Source organism: Chiloscyllium plagiosum, unplaced genomic scaffold (assembly GCF_037043375.1).
Source record: "Chiloscyllium plagiosum isolate Xiang-an unplaced genomic scaffold, Cpla_swu_hap1 HiC_scaffold_31, whole genome shotgun sequence".
NCBI lineage: Eukaryota > Metazoa > Chordata > Chondrichthyes > Orectolobiformes > Hemiscylliidae > Chiloscyllium > Chiloscyllium plagiosum.
Genome location: NW_028270169.1, coordinates 30,694,649 through 30,712,497, shown reverse-complemented (window position 1 = coordinate 30,712,497; position 17,849 = coordinate 30,694,649). Strand labels below are relative to the sequence as shown.

General features: G+C 41.2%; 1 protein-coding gene across 2 annotated transcripts in view; it reads right to left on the bottom strand.

Moving 5' to 3' along the window:
* The window catches only part of tmem248 (transmembrane protein 248), a 39,435-nt gene extending 22,263 nt beyond the window's left edge, over nucleotides 1-17,172 (bottom strand). The window contains exon 1 of one of the 2 annotated variants that reach the window (XM_043718542.2): nucleotides 16,815-17,172. In XM_043718542.2, the coding sequence (XP_043574477.1) occupies nucleotides 16,815-16,817 (3 nt within the window). In that variant the 5' untranslated portion in view covers nucleotides 16,818-17,172. The remainder of the gene's footprint in view (nucleotides 1-16,814) is intronic. The other variant, XM_043718543.2, reaches the window with a different exon arrangement.
* Between the last annotated feature and the right edge of the window lie 677 nt (nucleotides 17,173-17,849).

The window sequence follows — 17,849 nt, the reverse complement described above, 5'->3', positions numbered from 1 at the left end:
GAAGCCATTGCTTCCAGTTCAGATTTCAAACACCATTCCCCAGTTAGACTCAGTCCATCTCTAAGTTTTTGAAATTAAACAAGTCTGATCTTCCTGGCTTATTTTACCCAAACTGAGTGAACACTTAACTATGCCTTCATTAAGACAGTTCACATCCACTTTGCTGATAGAATTTGCCTCAGATTGTGCGCTGCCGAAATCTTTGCTCTTGCATCTGGTACCTGCACACACAACTACGCCAACATGTTTTCTGACTGTTTCTCCACAGTCAATTTTCTGCACATGAGGTAATCGCAAAATCCTTCCCAAATTTTAACAAAGTCCAGTTCAACGATCGCTCCTCTGCAAATTGTCTTTATAATTTTCTCATTTCTCAGGAAAATAAAACACTTGCATTCAGATGTCTCCCTTCCATTTTTTCTCAAAATTGTCAATTTATCCATTAATTGTATAATTAAAGTATTTGTTCCATGAAAGGACAGAATTACATTTCACTGTTGTCATGTAAAGACCTTACCAATATGTAATTCATAAAGTCACACACAAAGTGCAAGGACAATGAGAGGAAAGAGGTTTACAATCAGATTATGAATATGTATAAAATCTTAAAAGAACTTGGGACTGTGCGTTTCTTTCTCATAATAAGGATGTCAGTATTGGGATTTCCAGTGACCACAAGCCCTCAATATAAAAGTTTCACTTCAATTTGTTACTCAATAGCTGAATTTTAGAATTGAACACAAAAGTGATTATCCCAAGCCTGAAAGATTATATATCTTTCAGTTGCATGAATTTACTTCATTATGATGAGTCACCGTAATGTTATATACAGACTTTCTAATGATCTCAACTGAAGTTACTACTAGACAAGTCAGATCGCAGAACATATTTTAAGAAAAACATAATTTGGCTTGACAGACCAAATTATGTTTTTCTTAAAATTTCACTGAAAGCACACAAGGCTATAGATTTAGACTTGCCAATTAAATAGAAGCTCGTTACTCAAAAGAAAATAAAAGTAAAATAAAAGTCTGGAAAGTTAACAAACTATATTCTTTTGCTGAGGTAAATTATCACCTTAACTGCTCTGAACCTCTTTTCTAGCAGAAGCTGCATTTTCAGTCAGGCCTCCTTCAAACCGAACCAAAAGCTAAGGTAAAACAAATCTGCTATTAATGAATGCCACAACAGCTAATGGCTTAACATTTCTCTCAGCTTTTGTAAACCTCAAAAATATAATTAACATTGCACAGGTCCTTGCAGTCACCTGGTTTCTCTCTGATACATACTGGTTTTAAAGTCACGGTTCTGATAAGACTGACCCAATTAAATTTTAAATCCCTTCCTTCACAAAAATCAGACCCATACCCATATAAGTTTGAAAACCAAACTCTTAAAAGAAATGAAGTCATTTAATGCAGTTCTGATAATATCCCTAGCGTTCATCAGCTACAAATATAAACAATCACGTCTGCAGAACCACTGTGAAATGCAAACATGGATTGCTCACTCATGTAGGTGACTGAAAGAAACTATTTACTAAAACCAATGATGCATCCAATTTGTACTCTAATACCTTAAACACAATACAAGGGATTTGAAAAAAACTCATCTGAACAACTTCCAAAATGCAGTGAAGAAATGTTACACAACAACGCATGCTGCGTGGCACAAGTACTCCCAAAGGGCTGTTAGGTACAGATTTCCATGATTTGACACTGTAGCAATAAAGGAATGCAATCTATTTCTACATCAGGATAGCATGTGACAAGGCAGGGAACGTGAAAGTGTTCACATGGAACTGCTGTCCTTATCCTCCCAGGCTGTAAATGTCCAAGTTGGTAAACCCCAAAACAAAGTCTTGACAAATTACTAAAAGTGCATCTTACAAAAACTACACACTCCACCCAGTGCATCCATGGTGGAGGAAGTGAATGAGTAAAATGAGTTTTACTAAAATTAAATTGAATAATTAAATCCAAGAATGAGAAGTGAGCTGCCTCTTCTTCCAACCCTCCCATTTTTTTCCAAACCAAAGGGGTAGCCATGGGCACCTGCATGGGCCCAAGCTGTCCCTGCCTTTGCTGGGTACGTGGAACAGTCCAGAGCTACACCGGCACCATTCCCCACCTTTTCATCTGCTACAATGATGACTGTATCAGCACTACCTCGTGCTCCCACGAGATTGAACAATTCATCTACTTCACTAACACCTTTCACCCCGACCTCAAATTCACCTGGACCATCTCGGACACCTTCCTCCAGGGAAGCACTGAAGTTCGTGACCTGCTTTCTATTTGTGCGTTTAGGTTTCCTTGGGTTGAGGATGTCATTTCCTGTAGTGACAATTCCCTCCACAACTCCCTCGTCAGATCCACGCTCCCCACCAGCCCTCACCCCACTCCCTACAGCTTCCTCTGCAACCGCAGGAAGTGCAAAACCTGTGCCCACATCTCCCCACTCACCTCCATCCAAGGCTCCAAAGGATCCTTCCATAGCCGACAGAAATTTACCTGTACCTCCACAAATGTCATCTACTGTATCCATTGCACCCGATGTGGTCTCCTCTACATCGGGGAGACACGATACCTTCTTGCGGATCACTTCAGAAAACATCTCTGGGCCACCTGCACCAACCAACCCTACCACCCAGTGACTGAACACTTCAACTCCCCCAAGGACATGCAGGTCCTTGGCCGCCTCCTTCACCAAACCCTGCCTGGAAGAAGAACGCCTCATCTTCCACCTTGGGACCCTGCAACCACACGAGATCAATGTGAACTTCACCAGTTTCCTAATTTCCCCTCCCCCCCACCTTATCCTAGTCCCAAGCCCCCAACTTGGCACTGCTCTCTTGACCTGTCCATTATCTTTCCAATCTATCCGCTCCACTCTCTTCTCCCGTACCTTCACTTACTTATTATATTCTCAGCTACCTTCCCCCAGACCCCACCCCCTTCCCATTTATCTCTCAGTCCCCCAGCACATAAGCCCTTCATCAGGAATGAAGCCTAAGCCCGAAACATCGATTCTCCTGCTCCTTGAGTGCTGCCTTACCTGCTGTGCTTTTCCAACACCACACTCTCAACTCATCCTGAACGGTGCTGAAAATGTGTTGCTGGAAAAGCGCAGCAGGTCAGGCAGCATCCAAGGAGCAGGAGAATCGACATTTCGGGCATGAGCCCTTCTCCAGGAATGAGGAAAGTGTGCCAAGCAGGCTAAGATAAAAGGTTGGGAGGGGGGACTTGGGAGAGGGGCGTTGGAAATGCGATCGGTGGAAGGAGGTTAAGGTGAGGGTGATAAGGTGAGGGTGATAGGTCGGAGTGGGGGTGTGGGCGGAGAGGTCAGGAGCCCAGAAGGGCTCATGCCCGAAACGTCGATTCTCCTGCTCCTTGGATGCTGCCTGACCTGCTGTGCTTTTCCAGCAATACATTTTCAGCTCTGATCTCCGGCATCTGCAGTCCTCACTTCATCCTGAATGGTGTCAAACTTCAAGTGCAGTTTTAACAACACTCGTTCAGCAAACTGGAATGTATCCCATCACACTCCTATCTGTTGCCTTGTAGATGGTTGGAAAGTTTGTGTGAAACAGGAAGCAAGTCACTTACCATAATGCATCCAGCCCCTTGCCTGCTCTTGGAGCCACAGTATTTGTGGCTATTCCAGTTAAGTTTTAGTTAATAGTGACTGCCCAGGATGTTGATGATAAGTGATTGGCTGATTGTAATGCTAGTGACTGTTAAATAGAGTTGCCAGGTTTGACCTGTGTGGCGTAAACTGTATTTACCAGTTTATGCTATCTGAGTCAAGCCTGGCAACAGTCTTATTTATCATATCAAGCCTGAATGCTGTCCATGCCTTGTTGCAAGCAGTTAAGGACCTTTTCACTATAAGGCAAGTGCCCAGTTGGTTTTAATAAAAAACACATGAAAATGCTATCATTCAGGCTATTGTCTCTGTGCTGGCTGCTTGGTAGTGTTAGTCCAATACTAACCTAAGTGCCCTGCTCCCCTGAGTTGAAAATATTTATCCGATGCCCCTGCAAAGGATGGAAGGACTTTTGACTCAACTATTCCGTGCAGCAAAACTACAACAACCCTTCACAAGGAATTTTATTGTCCCAACTGCAGGCTTCACTCTCACAAATTTTAAAATGTAGGAGCTCTCATTACGAACATCCTAACTGGAAGAAAGAGTTTAATTCACCCAATTACAATTTTTCATTGCTCCCAGTATCATTCATTTAGACAATAGGTGCAGGAGTAGGCCATTCTGTCCTTCGAGCCTGCACCACCATTCATTATGATCATGCTCAATCAGTATCCTGCTCCTGCCTTATCTCCATAACCCTTGATTCCACTATCCTTGAGAGCTCTATCCAACTCTTTCTTAAATGGATCCAGAGACTTGGCCTCCACTGCCTTCTGGGGCAGAGCATTCCACACACCCACAACTCTCTGGGTGAAGAGGTTTCTCCTCATCTCTGTCCTAAATAGCCTACCCCTTATTTTTAAGCTGTGTCCTCTGGTTCGGCACTCACCCATCAGCGGAAACATGTTTCCTGCCTCCAGAGTGTCCAATCCTTTAATAACTTTATACGTCTCAATCAGATCCCCTCTCAGTCTTCTAAACTCAAGGGTATACAAGCTCAGTCGCTCCAATCTTTCAACATAAGATAGTCCCGCCATTCCAGGAATTGAACCTACGCTGCACTCCCTCCATAGCCAGAATGTCTTTCCTCAAATTTGGAGACCAGAACTGCACACAATATTCCAGGTGCGGTCTCACCAGGGCCCTCACCAGCTGCAGAAGAACCTCTTTGCTTCTGTACTCAACCCCTCTTGTTATGAAGGCCAGCATGTTATTAGCTTTCTTCACTCCCTGCTGTACCTGCATGCTTACCTTCATTGACTGGTGTACAAGAACACCCAGATCTCTTTGTACTGCCCCTTTACCTAACTTGACTCCATTTAGGTAGTAATCTGCCTTCCTGTTCTTGCCAAAGTGGATAGCCATACATTTATCCACATTAAACTGCATCTGCCATGCATCTGTCCACTCACCTAACCTGTCGAGGTCACCCTGTAATCTCCTAACATCCTCCTCACATTTCACCCTGCCACCTAGCTTTGTATCATCAGCAAATTTGCTAATGTTACTATTAATACCATCTTCTATATCATTAATATATATTATAAAAAGCTGCAGTCCCAGCGCTGATCCCTGCGGTATCCCACTGGTCACCACCTGCCATTCCGAAAGGGAGCCATTTATCACTACTCTTTGTTTCCCGTCAGCCAACCAATTTTCAATCCAAGTCAGTACTTTGCCCCCAATACCATGCGCCCTAAATTTTGCTCACTACATTTATGACTACATTTTCTATCCTTGGCATCAACTTGGCCGATTTACACTGTATTAACTTTATGCAGGGAATTTTAACACTTGGTTAGGTTGAAAACAGATGAGAAAGTAAAACTCTAAGATTCTCAAACCTGAATCCAACCCACCTAGTTAGTTTTAAATGGCTATCTTAATATATCACCTGCAATATCACAAGTCCTTCATTAATCTTTTGAGAAACACCTTCTTGAAGATCTTTTAGAAATCCAGGTATACTACATTTATTGGCTCCCTTTATCTACCTTACTAATTGCATTCTGAAATAGCTCCAATAAATTTGTTAAATAGGATTTTCCTATTGTTAAGCCACAATGACATCTCCTAATCACACTACCCTGTACTAAATGCATTGCTAAGACTTCCTTGATTGTAGATTCCAGTATTTCCACAAATTAATGTTATACTAACTGGCCTGTAGTTTCCATTTTTTCCAAATGCAGCATCAATATTTGTCAACTTATAATTTGATGGGAATATTCCAGAATCTTAAGGAACTTTTAAAAAACAAAGCTTGCAGACCAGCTATCTCTGCAACTCTCTTTTAGAACACTAAGGCATAGGCCATCAGGTGCAGTGAATGTCAGATTTTAGTCCCTTAAGTTTCATCAATACTATTTTTCTATTGATATTAGCTTCCGCACTCTTTTAGGTTATGCCCATTTTTGGGATGAATCTTTTATCTTATGATTCAAAGAAATGCACAAAATGCCTGTTCATTGCCTTTGCCCTTTCCTAGTTTCCCACAATAATTGTTCCTGTTAAGGGGCCAACATTAATTTTACCTAATCTCTTCCATTTTATTTAATTGTAAAAGCTCTCACAATATTGCTTTAGAATCCTGCTAGGTCACTCACATTCTTCTTTTTCCCTTCTCAACATTTTGGTAGCCTTTCGCTGGTTTCTGATATACTTCCAATTCCTCAATCTTGACACTTTTTCATTAAAACAATATTATAAGCCTCTTCTTTTGACCTAATACCATGATTAATTTCCTGGCTGAGCTGCAGATGGGTCATTCCTGCTGAATTTTGGTTTGCAATACAAAGTACTTCTGTGGAGTGCAGGTATCCCCCACTTTTTGAAAGTTTGATTTACACCACTTCACTTTTACAAAAGACCTACATTAGTAACTGTTCTCGCCAACCGAAAGAGGATTTTCGCTTTTACAAAAAAAGTGAAATTTTTCCCATATAAATGAATGCTCCTTCGCTTTATGCCATTTCGGCTTACAGAAGGTTTCATAGGAACACTCTACTTTTGATAGCGGGAGATACCTGTAAATGTTAAACAATACATTACATCTATTTTAAGTTTTACATTCCACTGTATGCCCACTCCTCAGGTCTGTTTATTTTTCTATTCCACCTGCTGAGAAAAGTTATAACACACCTCTGGAACAAATGAGATTTGAACCTGGGTCCCCAGGTCCAGGGATGAGAACACCACCACCATGCCAAATTTCTTCGAAGTCTTTCACAACCATCCTTAAAATGTTAACCTTCCTACTTTGCTATCATCAGCAATAAGATAATTTTCCTTTTACTCAAATCCAAATCACCAACATATAATGATTACAAAATGGACACAGTACGGACTTCTGCAGTTCACCGTTACCAACTCAAGTCTGAACAAAACCATTTAGTCCAAATCTTTTTTACGTCTGTTGTTGCAACACCTCTTATAACATGTACTTTTTTTTTTAAAAAGTTTCTTGAAGATACCCTTTCAAACAAAATCAGCCTATTAAGTTTCTTAAATATAACTTGTCTTTAATAAATCTATGCTAAATGTCCTTAAAACATCAGTTACTTAAGTGCTGTTTTATCCAAGATGACAGATTCCAAGCAGCTGCACAAATGACATTGGATTACTCCTTGCAAAATACCACAGATGCTAGAAATTTAAAGAAAGAGACAATGCTGGAAATACTTAGCAGGTCAGGCAGCATCTAGTGAAGAGAAAATCTGAGTTACATGTCATGGCGATGACCTTTCATGAGAACTGCTTAGTACTGTAATCAGGTGTGTCGTGATGTTATCATTGCACGACTATTCCAGAGACCCAGATGACTACGATGTAGGCATTGTTTCATAAATTTCACCATCTGCCAAGGTAGGTTAAGTCCAAATTTTTTTTTTAAAAACATATCTGGAATTAACAACTGTCTTGATGATGACCATTAAACCATTGTCACTGTCATAAAAGCCCATCTAGTTCACTGATGTTCTTTGGGATCTATCTTACCCAATCTGGCCTATAAATTACTCCAGACCCACAGCAGTTGACTTCTCTGCCTCTGAAATGGCCTTAGCCAGACACTTGGTTCAATGGACAATTAGGAAAGGACATTTAATGCTGTCATAACCAACAATGCCTACATCCGGATGAGCAAAGTTAATAAATTCTGAATGTTGATTGTTAGACCAGTAACTCATGGTAAATTATTTATTTATCCCATCTCATCATGCCCCAGGTGGTTTCATGAGAACTGTTAAACTGAGAGCATGCACCAGGAAATTCCCTGTGGTACTTTTTAATTCAACCACGAACAAAGGAAACTAAAAACTTTTAAACCAAAGACAGGTATCAGAAAGGTATGTCAGGCCAAAATCCATTTGGCACCTGATTGCAATTTCTTATAGCCATGAAAGAAATATGCGAAGAACAAAGCCAACTGTTCCATCAATTTGTTCAACTGAGAAAACTTTTAATCGTGTTTTGCAATTGTGATGTAAATGCATGGGTAGATTACGTCTGACTAATCAACTAAATATCAAAGCAATGCCATTCATAGAATCATACAACATGGAAATAAACCCTTTGGTCCAACTCGTCCATGCTGATCATGCTAACCAAACCAAACCAAACTAGTCCCACTTGCCTACATTTGGCCCATTTTCCTCCAAACCCTTCCTTTTCATCTATTTATCCAAAATGTCTTTTAAATATCATACCTGCACCCAGCACTTCATGCCACACACAAACCATTCTGTAAAAGGTTTGTCTACAGCCCAGGAACAGGCCCTTCAGCCCTCCAAGCCTGAGCTGATCCAAATCCACTGTCTAAACCTATCACCCAATTCCTAAGCACTTGTATCTTTCTGCTCCCCACCTACTCATGCATCTGTCCAGACGCACCTTAAATGAATCTACTATGCCTACCACTACTGGGAATGCATTCCAGGCACCCTCTGTGTAAAGTACTTGCCGCATATATCCCCCTTAAACTATTCACCCCTCACCTTGAACGTGTGACCTCTGGGTATTGAGTCCCTCACCCTGGGAAAAAGCTTATCTCTATATCCACCCTATCTATACCCTTCGTGATTTTGTAGACCTCAATCTCCTTTTTTCTAAAGGAAACAATCTTAACCTACTCAACTTCTCTTCATACCCAGTACCTCCCATACCAAGCAACATCCTTGTATACCTTCTCTGCACCCTCTCCAAAGCATCCACACCTTTTTGGTAATGTGGCGACCAAAACTGAACACAGTATTCTAAATACGGCCGAACCAATGTCTTGTACAATTTTAACACGACCTGCCAGCTCTTATACTCAATACCCTGTCTGATGTAGACAAGTATACCATATGCCTTCTTGACCACTCTATCCACCTGTGCAGCCACCTTCAGGGTAAAATGGACCTGAACTCCCCCACCCTAAGACAAAGGTCCTGGAGATTCACCTTATCCATGCACCTCATGATTGGATAAGCCTCTATAAAGGTTGCCCCTCAACATCCTATGTCGAGAGCGTGGTGCTGGGAAAGCACGGCAGATCAGGCAGCATCCCAGGAGCAGGAGAATGGATGTTTTGGGTTTAAGCCTTATGTTTGGGAGATAATTTCCTTCACACAAAGCCATGCTGACTACCATTAATCAGTCCTTGCCTCTCCAAATGCATGTAAACCCTATATTGCAGAATCATCTCCAACAACTTCCCCACCACTGATGTCAGGCTCACAGGTCTGCAGTTCCCAGGCTTCTCCTTGCATCCTTTCACAATTTTAGCCATCCTCCAGAACTTTACCCATGATAAAGGGATGATACAAACATCTCTGCTAGGGACCCCATGATTTTTCCCCTAACTTCCCACAACATTCTGGGATACACTTGATCAGATCATGGAGATTTATCCACCTCATGTTTTCAAAGACCTCCAGCACTTCCTCTCATGTAACGTGAATGGTTTTCAAAACATCAATATTACTTCTCAAAGTTCTCTAGCCTCTACTTCTTTCTCCACAGCAAAAACTGAAGTGAAATATTCATTTAATATATCTCCCATCTCCTGAAGTACAACACAGATGACCTTGTTGATTTTAGACTCTATTCTCTCCATAGTTGCTCTTCTGTTCCTCACATACATGTAGAATCTCTTTGGATTATCCTTAACCATACCTGCCAAGGTTCTCTCATATCCCCTTTTTGCCCTCTTGATTTCCCTTTATACTCGTCAAGAAATTCACTTGATACATCTGCAATAGCTTGAATGTTTTGAGCTGAATTTTGACTGCACCAGTAAGTAAAGATACTGGATTGCTATACATACACATTGAAGGGAAAACACTGACTTGAATAATAACAAATACCATTTTGATAAGTTAGTTTTGATGAGCATGAGGTAATCAAGCACGCTTTTGTTTGCAATACTAACCAGCTTGGTTAGGGCAGGCAGGGGCAAAGCAGAGAAATTAAACCGCATTTACAGTCATAGAGTCATAGAGATGTACAGCACGGAAACAGACCCTTTGGTCCAACTCGTCCATGCCAACTAGATATCCCAACACAAGCTAGTCCCACCTGCCAGCACCTGGCCTATATCCCTCCAAACCCTTCGTATTCATATACCCATCCAGATGCTATTTAAACATTGCATTTGTACTAGCCTCCACCACTTCCTCTGGCAGCTCATTCCATACACTTACCACCCTCTGCATGGAAAAAGTTGCCCCTTAGGTCTCTTTTATATCTTTCCCCTTTCACCTTAAACCTATGCCCTGTAGTTCTGGACTCCCCCACCCCAGGGAAAAGACCTTGTCCTATCCATGCCCCTCAATTTTACAAACCTCGATAAGGTCACCCCTCAGCCTCCAGGGAAAACAGCCCCATCCTATTCAACCTCTCCCTATTGCTCAAATCCTCCAATCGTGGCAACATCCTTGTAAATCTTTTCTGAAGCCTTTCAAGTTTCACAACATCTTTCCAATAGGAAGGAGCCCAGAATTGCATGCAATATTCCAACAGTGGCCTAACCAATGACTTGTACGGCCGCAACAGGGACCTCCCAACTCCTGTACTCAATACTCTGTCCAATAAAGGAAAGCATACAAAGTGTGTTCTTCACTATCCTATCTACCTGTGAATCCACTTTCAAGGAGCTATTAACACGCACTCCAAGGTCTCTTTGTTCAGCAACACTCCCTAGGACCTTACCATTCAGTGTATAAGTTCTGCTAAGATTTGCTTTCCCAAAATGCAGCACCTCACGTTTATCTAAATTAAAGTCCATCTGCCACTTCTCAGCCCATTGGCCCATCTGATCAAGATCCCGTTGTAATCTGAGGTAACCGTTTTTGCTGTCCATTACACCTCCAATTTTGGTGTCATCAGCAAACTTACTAACTATACCTCCTATGTTCACATCCAAATCATTTATATAAATGATGCTCACATTCTTTCAAAGTGGAGGTGGACACCTGACCGGCCAATCAGATTAATATATGAAGGGAATAGCAGGTTAGTTCAATGGAAGAGACCTAACAGGGAAGGCAGATGAACTCAGGGCATGGTTAGGAACATGGGAATGGGATGTCATAGCAATTACAGAAACATGGCTCAGGGATGGGCAGGTTTGGCAGCTTAATGTTCCAGGATACAAATGCGACTGGAAGGACAGAGAGGAAGACAAGAGAGGAGGGGGAGTGGCGTTTTTGATATGGGATAGCATTACAGCTGCATTGAGGGAGGATATTCCTGGGAATACATCCAGGAAAGCTACTTCGGTAGAACTGAGAAATGAGAAGGGGATGACCACCTTATTGGGATTGTATTATAGACCCCCAAATAGTCAGCAGGAAATTGAGAAACAAATTTGTAAGGAGATTTCAGTTATCTGTAAGAATAATAGGGTGGTTATGGTAGGGAATTTTAAATTTTCCAAACAGTGTTCAGGGATTAGATGGAGAGAAATTTGTTAAACATGTACAAGAAAGTTTTCTGATTCAGTATGTGGATGTACCTACTAAAGAAGTGCAAAACTAGACCTAACCCTGCGAAATCAGGCAGGATAGGTGACTGAGGTGTCAGTGGTGGAGCACTCTGGAGCAAGCGACTGTAATTCTACTAATTTTAAAATAGTGATGAAAAAGGATAGACCAGATCTAAAAGTTTAAGTTCTAAATTGGAGGAAGGCTAATTTTGATGGTATCAGGCAAGAACTTTCAAAAGCTGATTGGGGGCAAAAGTTCACCGGTGAAGGGATGGCTGGAAAATGGGGAGCCTTCAGAAATGAGATAATGAGAGTCCAGAGACAGTATATTCCTGTTAGGGTGAAAGGAAAGGTTGGTAGGTATAGGGAATGTTGGTGACTAAAGAAATTGAGGGTTTGGTTAAGAAAAAGAAGGAAGCATATGTCAGGTACAGACAGGATAGATTGAGTAAATCCTTAGAGTAGAAAGGCAGTAGGAGTATACTTGAGAGAAATCAGGAGGGCAAAAAGGGGACATGAGATAGCTTTGGCAAATAGGGTTAAGGAGAATCCAAAGGGATTTTACAAATACATCAAGGACAAAAAGGGTAACTGTGGAGAGAATAGGGCTCCTCAAAGATCAGCAAGGCGGCCATTGTGTGGAGCCGCAGGAGATGGGGGAGACACTGAAAGAGTATTTTGCATCTGTATTTATTGTGGAAAAGGGCATGGAAGATATAGAATATAGGAAAATAGATGGGGACATCTTTGCCCAGAAGCCCACTGAAGGTATTACCTAGTAAGGTGACAAAACGTCTGGAAATTAATCTTCCAGCTCAGTAAGCAAACCTACATCTAGATTTTGAAAAATGTCCATATTACACAGGAGTAAGTGCTGGATGTCTTGAAACCAATGAGCCTGACATCGGTGGTACACAAGGTGTTGGAGGAAATCCTGAGGGAAAGGGTGTACATGTATTTAGAAAGGCAAGGACTGAACACGGATAGTCAACATGGCTTTGTGCATGGGAAATCATGTCTCACAAACTTGATTGAGTTTTCTGAAGAAGTAACAAAGAGGATTGATGAGGGCAGAGCGGTAGACATGATCTATATGGACTTCAGTAAGGCGTTCATCAAGGTTCCTCACAGGATACTAATTAGCTAGATTAGATCTCATGGAATACAGGGAGAATTTGCCATTTGGATACAGAACTGGCTCGAAGGTGGTGGAGGGTTGTTTTTCAGACTGGAGGCCTGTGACTAGTGGAGTGCCACAAGGATCGGTGCTGGGTCCACTAATTTTCGTCAAGTATATAAATGATTTGGATGTGAGCATAAGAGGTATAGTTGGTAAATTTGCTGATGACACCAAAATTGGAGGTGTAGTGGACAGTGAAGAAGGTTACTTCAGATTACAACAGGATCTTGACCAGATGGGCCATTGGGCAGAAAACTGGCAGATAGACTTTAATTCAGATAAATGCGAGGTGCTGCATTTTGGGAAGCAAATCTTAGCAGGACTTATACACTTAATGGTAAGGTCCTAGGGAGTGTTGCTGAACAAAGAGACCTTGGAGTGCGTGTTCATAGCTCCTTGAAAGTGGAGTCGCAGGTAGATAGGATAGTGAAGGTGGCATTTGGTATGCTTTACTTTATTGGTCAGAGTATTGAGTACAGGAGTTGGGAGATGATGTTGCGGCTGTACAGGACATTGGTTAGGCCACTGTTGGAATATTGCATGCAATTCTGGGCTCCTTCCTATTGGAAAGATGTTGTGAAACTTGAAAGGATTCAGAAAAGATTTACAAGGATGTTGCCATGGTTGGAGGTTTTGAGCTATAGGGAGAGGTTGAAAAGGCTGGGACTGTTTTCCCTGGAGCGGAGGCAGCTGAAGACTGATCTTATAGAGGTTTATAAAATCAAGAGGGGCATGGATAGAGTAAATAAACAAGGTCTTTTCCCTGGGGTGGGGGAGTCTAGAACTACAGGGCATAGGTTTAGAGTGAGGGGGGAAAGATATAAAAAAGACCTAAGGGGCAACTTTTTCCATGCAGAAAGTGGTGCGCATGTGGAATGGGCTGCCAGAGGACATGGTGGAGACTAGCACAATTACAACATTCAAAATGCATGGTATATGAAAAGCAAGGGTTTGTTGGGATATAGGCCAAATGCTGGCAGGTGGGACTAGATTGGGTTGGGATATCTGGTCGGCGTGGACAAGTTGGACGGAAGGGTCGGTTTCTGTGCTATACATCACTGATTCTATGAACTGAACAATTTTCACCAAAATATGAATTACAGTATTCACTCTGACAGTTCTTTTCAGAAATATTTATACCATCAGATCAGGAATGCCAGAGTTACATTTCTTATATTGTTAATACCAGACATGTTCAGATGCATATAAATACTCTACGATTAACCACACAGGTTTGACTAATTTAACTGATTTTTTTTTTGAGGAAATTGAAAATCCACTCGATATTGTTTGCATATGTGGAGTTTCAGAGGCATATTGACATAAGATACCTAACAAAAAGCAAGGAACAGTGGATGCAGGAAACCTGAAAGAAAAACACAAATAGTTGGAGACACTCAACAGGCAGGCAGCATCAGTGGAGAGAAAACAGAGACAACAGTTTGGGTCCAGCAACGCTCCTTCAGAACTAACACAAAGGTGCCTGTTCTGAACATTAAGTCACATAGTGGAAGTGACATGCAAAATAGTTACAAGATAAAAGTAAAAAGGAGTAAGAGGATGTTTTATTCATATTGGTGGGATTTGAAGAGTAGAGTGCCCAGAGTAGTAGTTTTGTTTTCTATTGTAGAATCACAGACATAAAAGTGGTATGAACTTTGTTCCTATCAAATTAATGGACAGCACATAAAAAAGTTAGGTCCGATGCAAGAGACCATAAACAAGAACTGCATCCAGTTCAATACACAGAAGAGAGCATGGAAACTGTTATAGGGATAAAAACAAAATACAATATACAACAAAATGCGAAGACTTGCAATCACATTCCAGGTGAAAAACAATGATGTTTAAAAGATGGAAGTGTAGGCCTAAAAGTCTACAAAGATTATCACTATATATACAAACACAAAAAAAAGGAAAAGATAATAGTTGCAACAAGGATAATCTAAAATACCATTAGCTAGATATTTGAAAATTATTACTAAATAGATGTAAGGAAAAGACAGAGAAACAACTGCTCCCCATAGAAAATAGCTTGCGAGTCTACACCACAGCACAGAACCTGTTGGATCCAAATGTTAACTCATTTCGCACAGTCCGCCAAAATGCAATAGAAAGTAGAAAATTTTGTTTCACCTTTCCCATTCTGACTGTATAAGAATTTACATTACAAAGAGAACAGCTTTTTTAAAAAACATTCAGAGTATCACTTTAAATAGAAAATCACTTTAAATACAAAACCAAATCTAATCAGACCAAATAGATGTTTTGCCTAAATTTAAATAGAAGTCAATACTTCACTGTAATTGCAACAAGTGGAAATGCATAAATAGAAATTAAAAATTGTACTACAAGTAGCAAATCTTTATGAAAGGAATGTTATTAGCAGGAAAACGCAATTAGTATGGTTCTAGCCAAGGAGTAGCCAATTAAACTATCAGGTTGGAATCAGAATTCCATTCCCTAACTTGAATCATGAGCACGGTACATATGTCCCGATTATTTAGAGAGTGAAGGTGGTAGTATCCCCACTGCCGAAGTTTTAAAATCAAATCACTGGTAAGAATCAAAAATCTTCACAGCATTCAAAGGAATCCATGAGGTTGTTTGAGGTTGCATTTAAGTTACACTTGAAGTGACACCAAATAAAAATGTGAAACTATCCCCTCCTAGATCTCCCCCACTGTATCCCTTCAGATGTGGAACATGCCCTCTTTCATAAAATTAAAACAGCTCTGTTGGAATAAAGTAACAACAATAATGTTGCACCATAAATGCATCTTAAAAATCAGTTGTTTATGGAATACTAGTGAAGATATATAATTTTGCATGGATCGATTAGTTTCCTCGAGATTCAAAACACATTTTTGTTTGGATGGATCGCAGATTGTTGCAGCATGTGACATGAGATAAATGCACATGACACCACCCATACAAAACATGATTTCAAGAAATACCACCTTAGGATAAATAAAAAGTACAAGTATTCTGAAAATATTTTTGAATTCAACTAAAAACTATCTAGACAGTACAGCAACTTAATAATGTGAAATTTGACAGTAATATCACAAGCTTTTAAAGTTACAGGCCAACAGAATATATTTCTTTCACTATATTCATACTTTCCCATATTTTTGTATGTAATTAATCAAATGCAAGACATTTAACAAATATTTGTAATCATATTGCAGAGATCACAGATTAACAATCACTGGCAAAGTTTTATCAGGGAAATGAAGAGGAAATATTTCACATAATTATTGGCACCTGGAACACTACCTGAAAAGATGTCAAGCAGGTTCCTGAAATAATTTTACAAGGAAGTTAGACAAGTTATGACGTTGAACTTGAAAAAAAAAAGGTGTGGGGGGAGGGGGGTGAGGTTAGCGAACTAAACATGACTACTCTTACAGCACAGCCATGTCAAGCCGAATGACTTCCCCATATTCCTTTGATCTTATAAAGAGTATAAAAAACCATTCAAATTAGAAAGAATCGAAATCCTAAACTGAAAAACTGCCCCTTTTGAAACATTGATATTAATATAGGCAGTTTAATTCATTAAGCAACATTGTAAGTTTATAGTACTTAATTAGCAATTTATCAAGTCACTTGTTATACACTTCACGATACTTTGTAAAGTCTCCCTACAGCTTGAAAACAAAATACCAATTTAGTATCTAAAACATTGAAACAAGAGCCCAATATACTACTGAGTGTACGTACATTTGGTCTAAACAGTTACCAAGGTGGATAATGTTACTTTTCTCAGTAGAAAGGACAAAAACCCGTATACTGAGCAGAAAAGAAGTGTTACACAAAGAAGATTTAAAACGAGCCTGTCAAGATTGAAGTTTGAAAGCGAACTGAACAAAAAGGACAATAGTCTCAAGTTTGAAACTACAGCTAAAGCGGCCTAGCAGCAACTTCACAACAGCGGAGCCTGCGCGTCTGCCCGAGCCCCAGCAAACAAGAAAGCCGGCTCGTCAGCTTCCCCGGGCCGGAGGCTGTACTCACCATGGTGGGGGGCTGACAAGGCGGCCTCGCCTCGCCTAGTCCGAGGACACAGACTGACCGGGAAGGAGTGAGGTGAGGGAAGGGGAAGGGGAAGGGGAGGGTTCTGAAGAGGGATCGCCCCCGTTAACTCTCCACGGCCCCGGGGCTGCAGGAGGGACAGGGGCTAAAGGAAGACCAGCGGCGGCGGCGGTGGTGACACTGGGCTGGGCTGGGCGGCGGCGGCTGCTGCTGCTGGCCGGCCTCTCGGCATCTCTCACACACACCGGGCCTGTCTCGGCATCTTGGCTTGGCCGCCGCCACTGCAGCCGCGGTACAAATCCCGATGGTCTGCCCGGTGCCAGCTCCCAGCTCCGGCCTCAGTCTCTCTCTCTCTCTCTTGCTTTGGGCGCTCCCTGAGCGGCTCCTCCTCCGGGTCCTGAAACCCGCCTCCTCCCTGAACAGCCGCAAACCAAAGCCAACAACAAAGTGGAAATCTTCCTGCTCCACTCCCGGTGTTGACATTAACTGTGGATCAGGCACGCCGATACTCAGAAATACTCCAGAGTGTGCGGCTGTTTTAATTTTAAAATCGAGACCCGTAGAATTAAGGGCTTATTTTTTGCAGAAAATATTTCACACTTGGCGATCATCAATCTCTGTCCACTCTCACTGGCCCAAAACCTTAATGTTCCAGGTTTAGTGTGTGTTAGTTTTTAAAAGGTGGAACAATTCGACGCTCGTTGAAACGTATCGACAATCTTTCTCACTTTATTTTCCCATACTTAAATTTAACACGCAATATTTATTTAGTGTCGAGTTTTTTGAGTTATGTCCCGTCTACGTCAGAACATTTTTTAAAAAGTAAATGTATGCCTTTGATCTAGTGTCCTGTAAATACCTTTCTAATAACGAATTTTAAACCAGAATGGAATCAGATTTTACAAGATTACAAACAATCATGGATCTGGAAGCAACCATTTGGTCAAAATGTACATCTCTTCTGACCCCCACCACCTCCATTGTAGGTTTCTTAAATGATTCCAGGGTTTTTCCTTC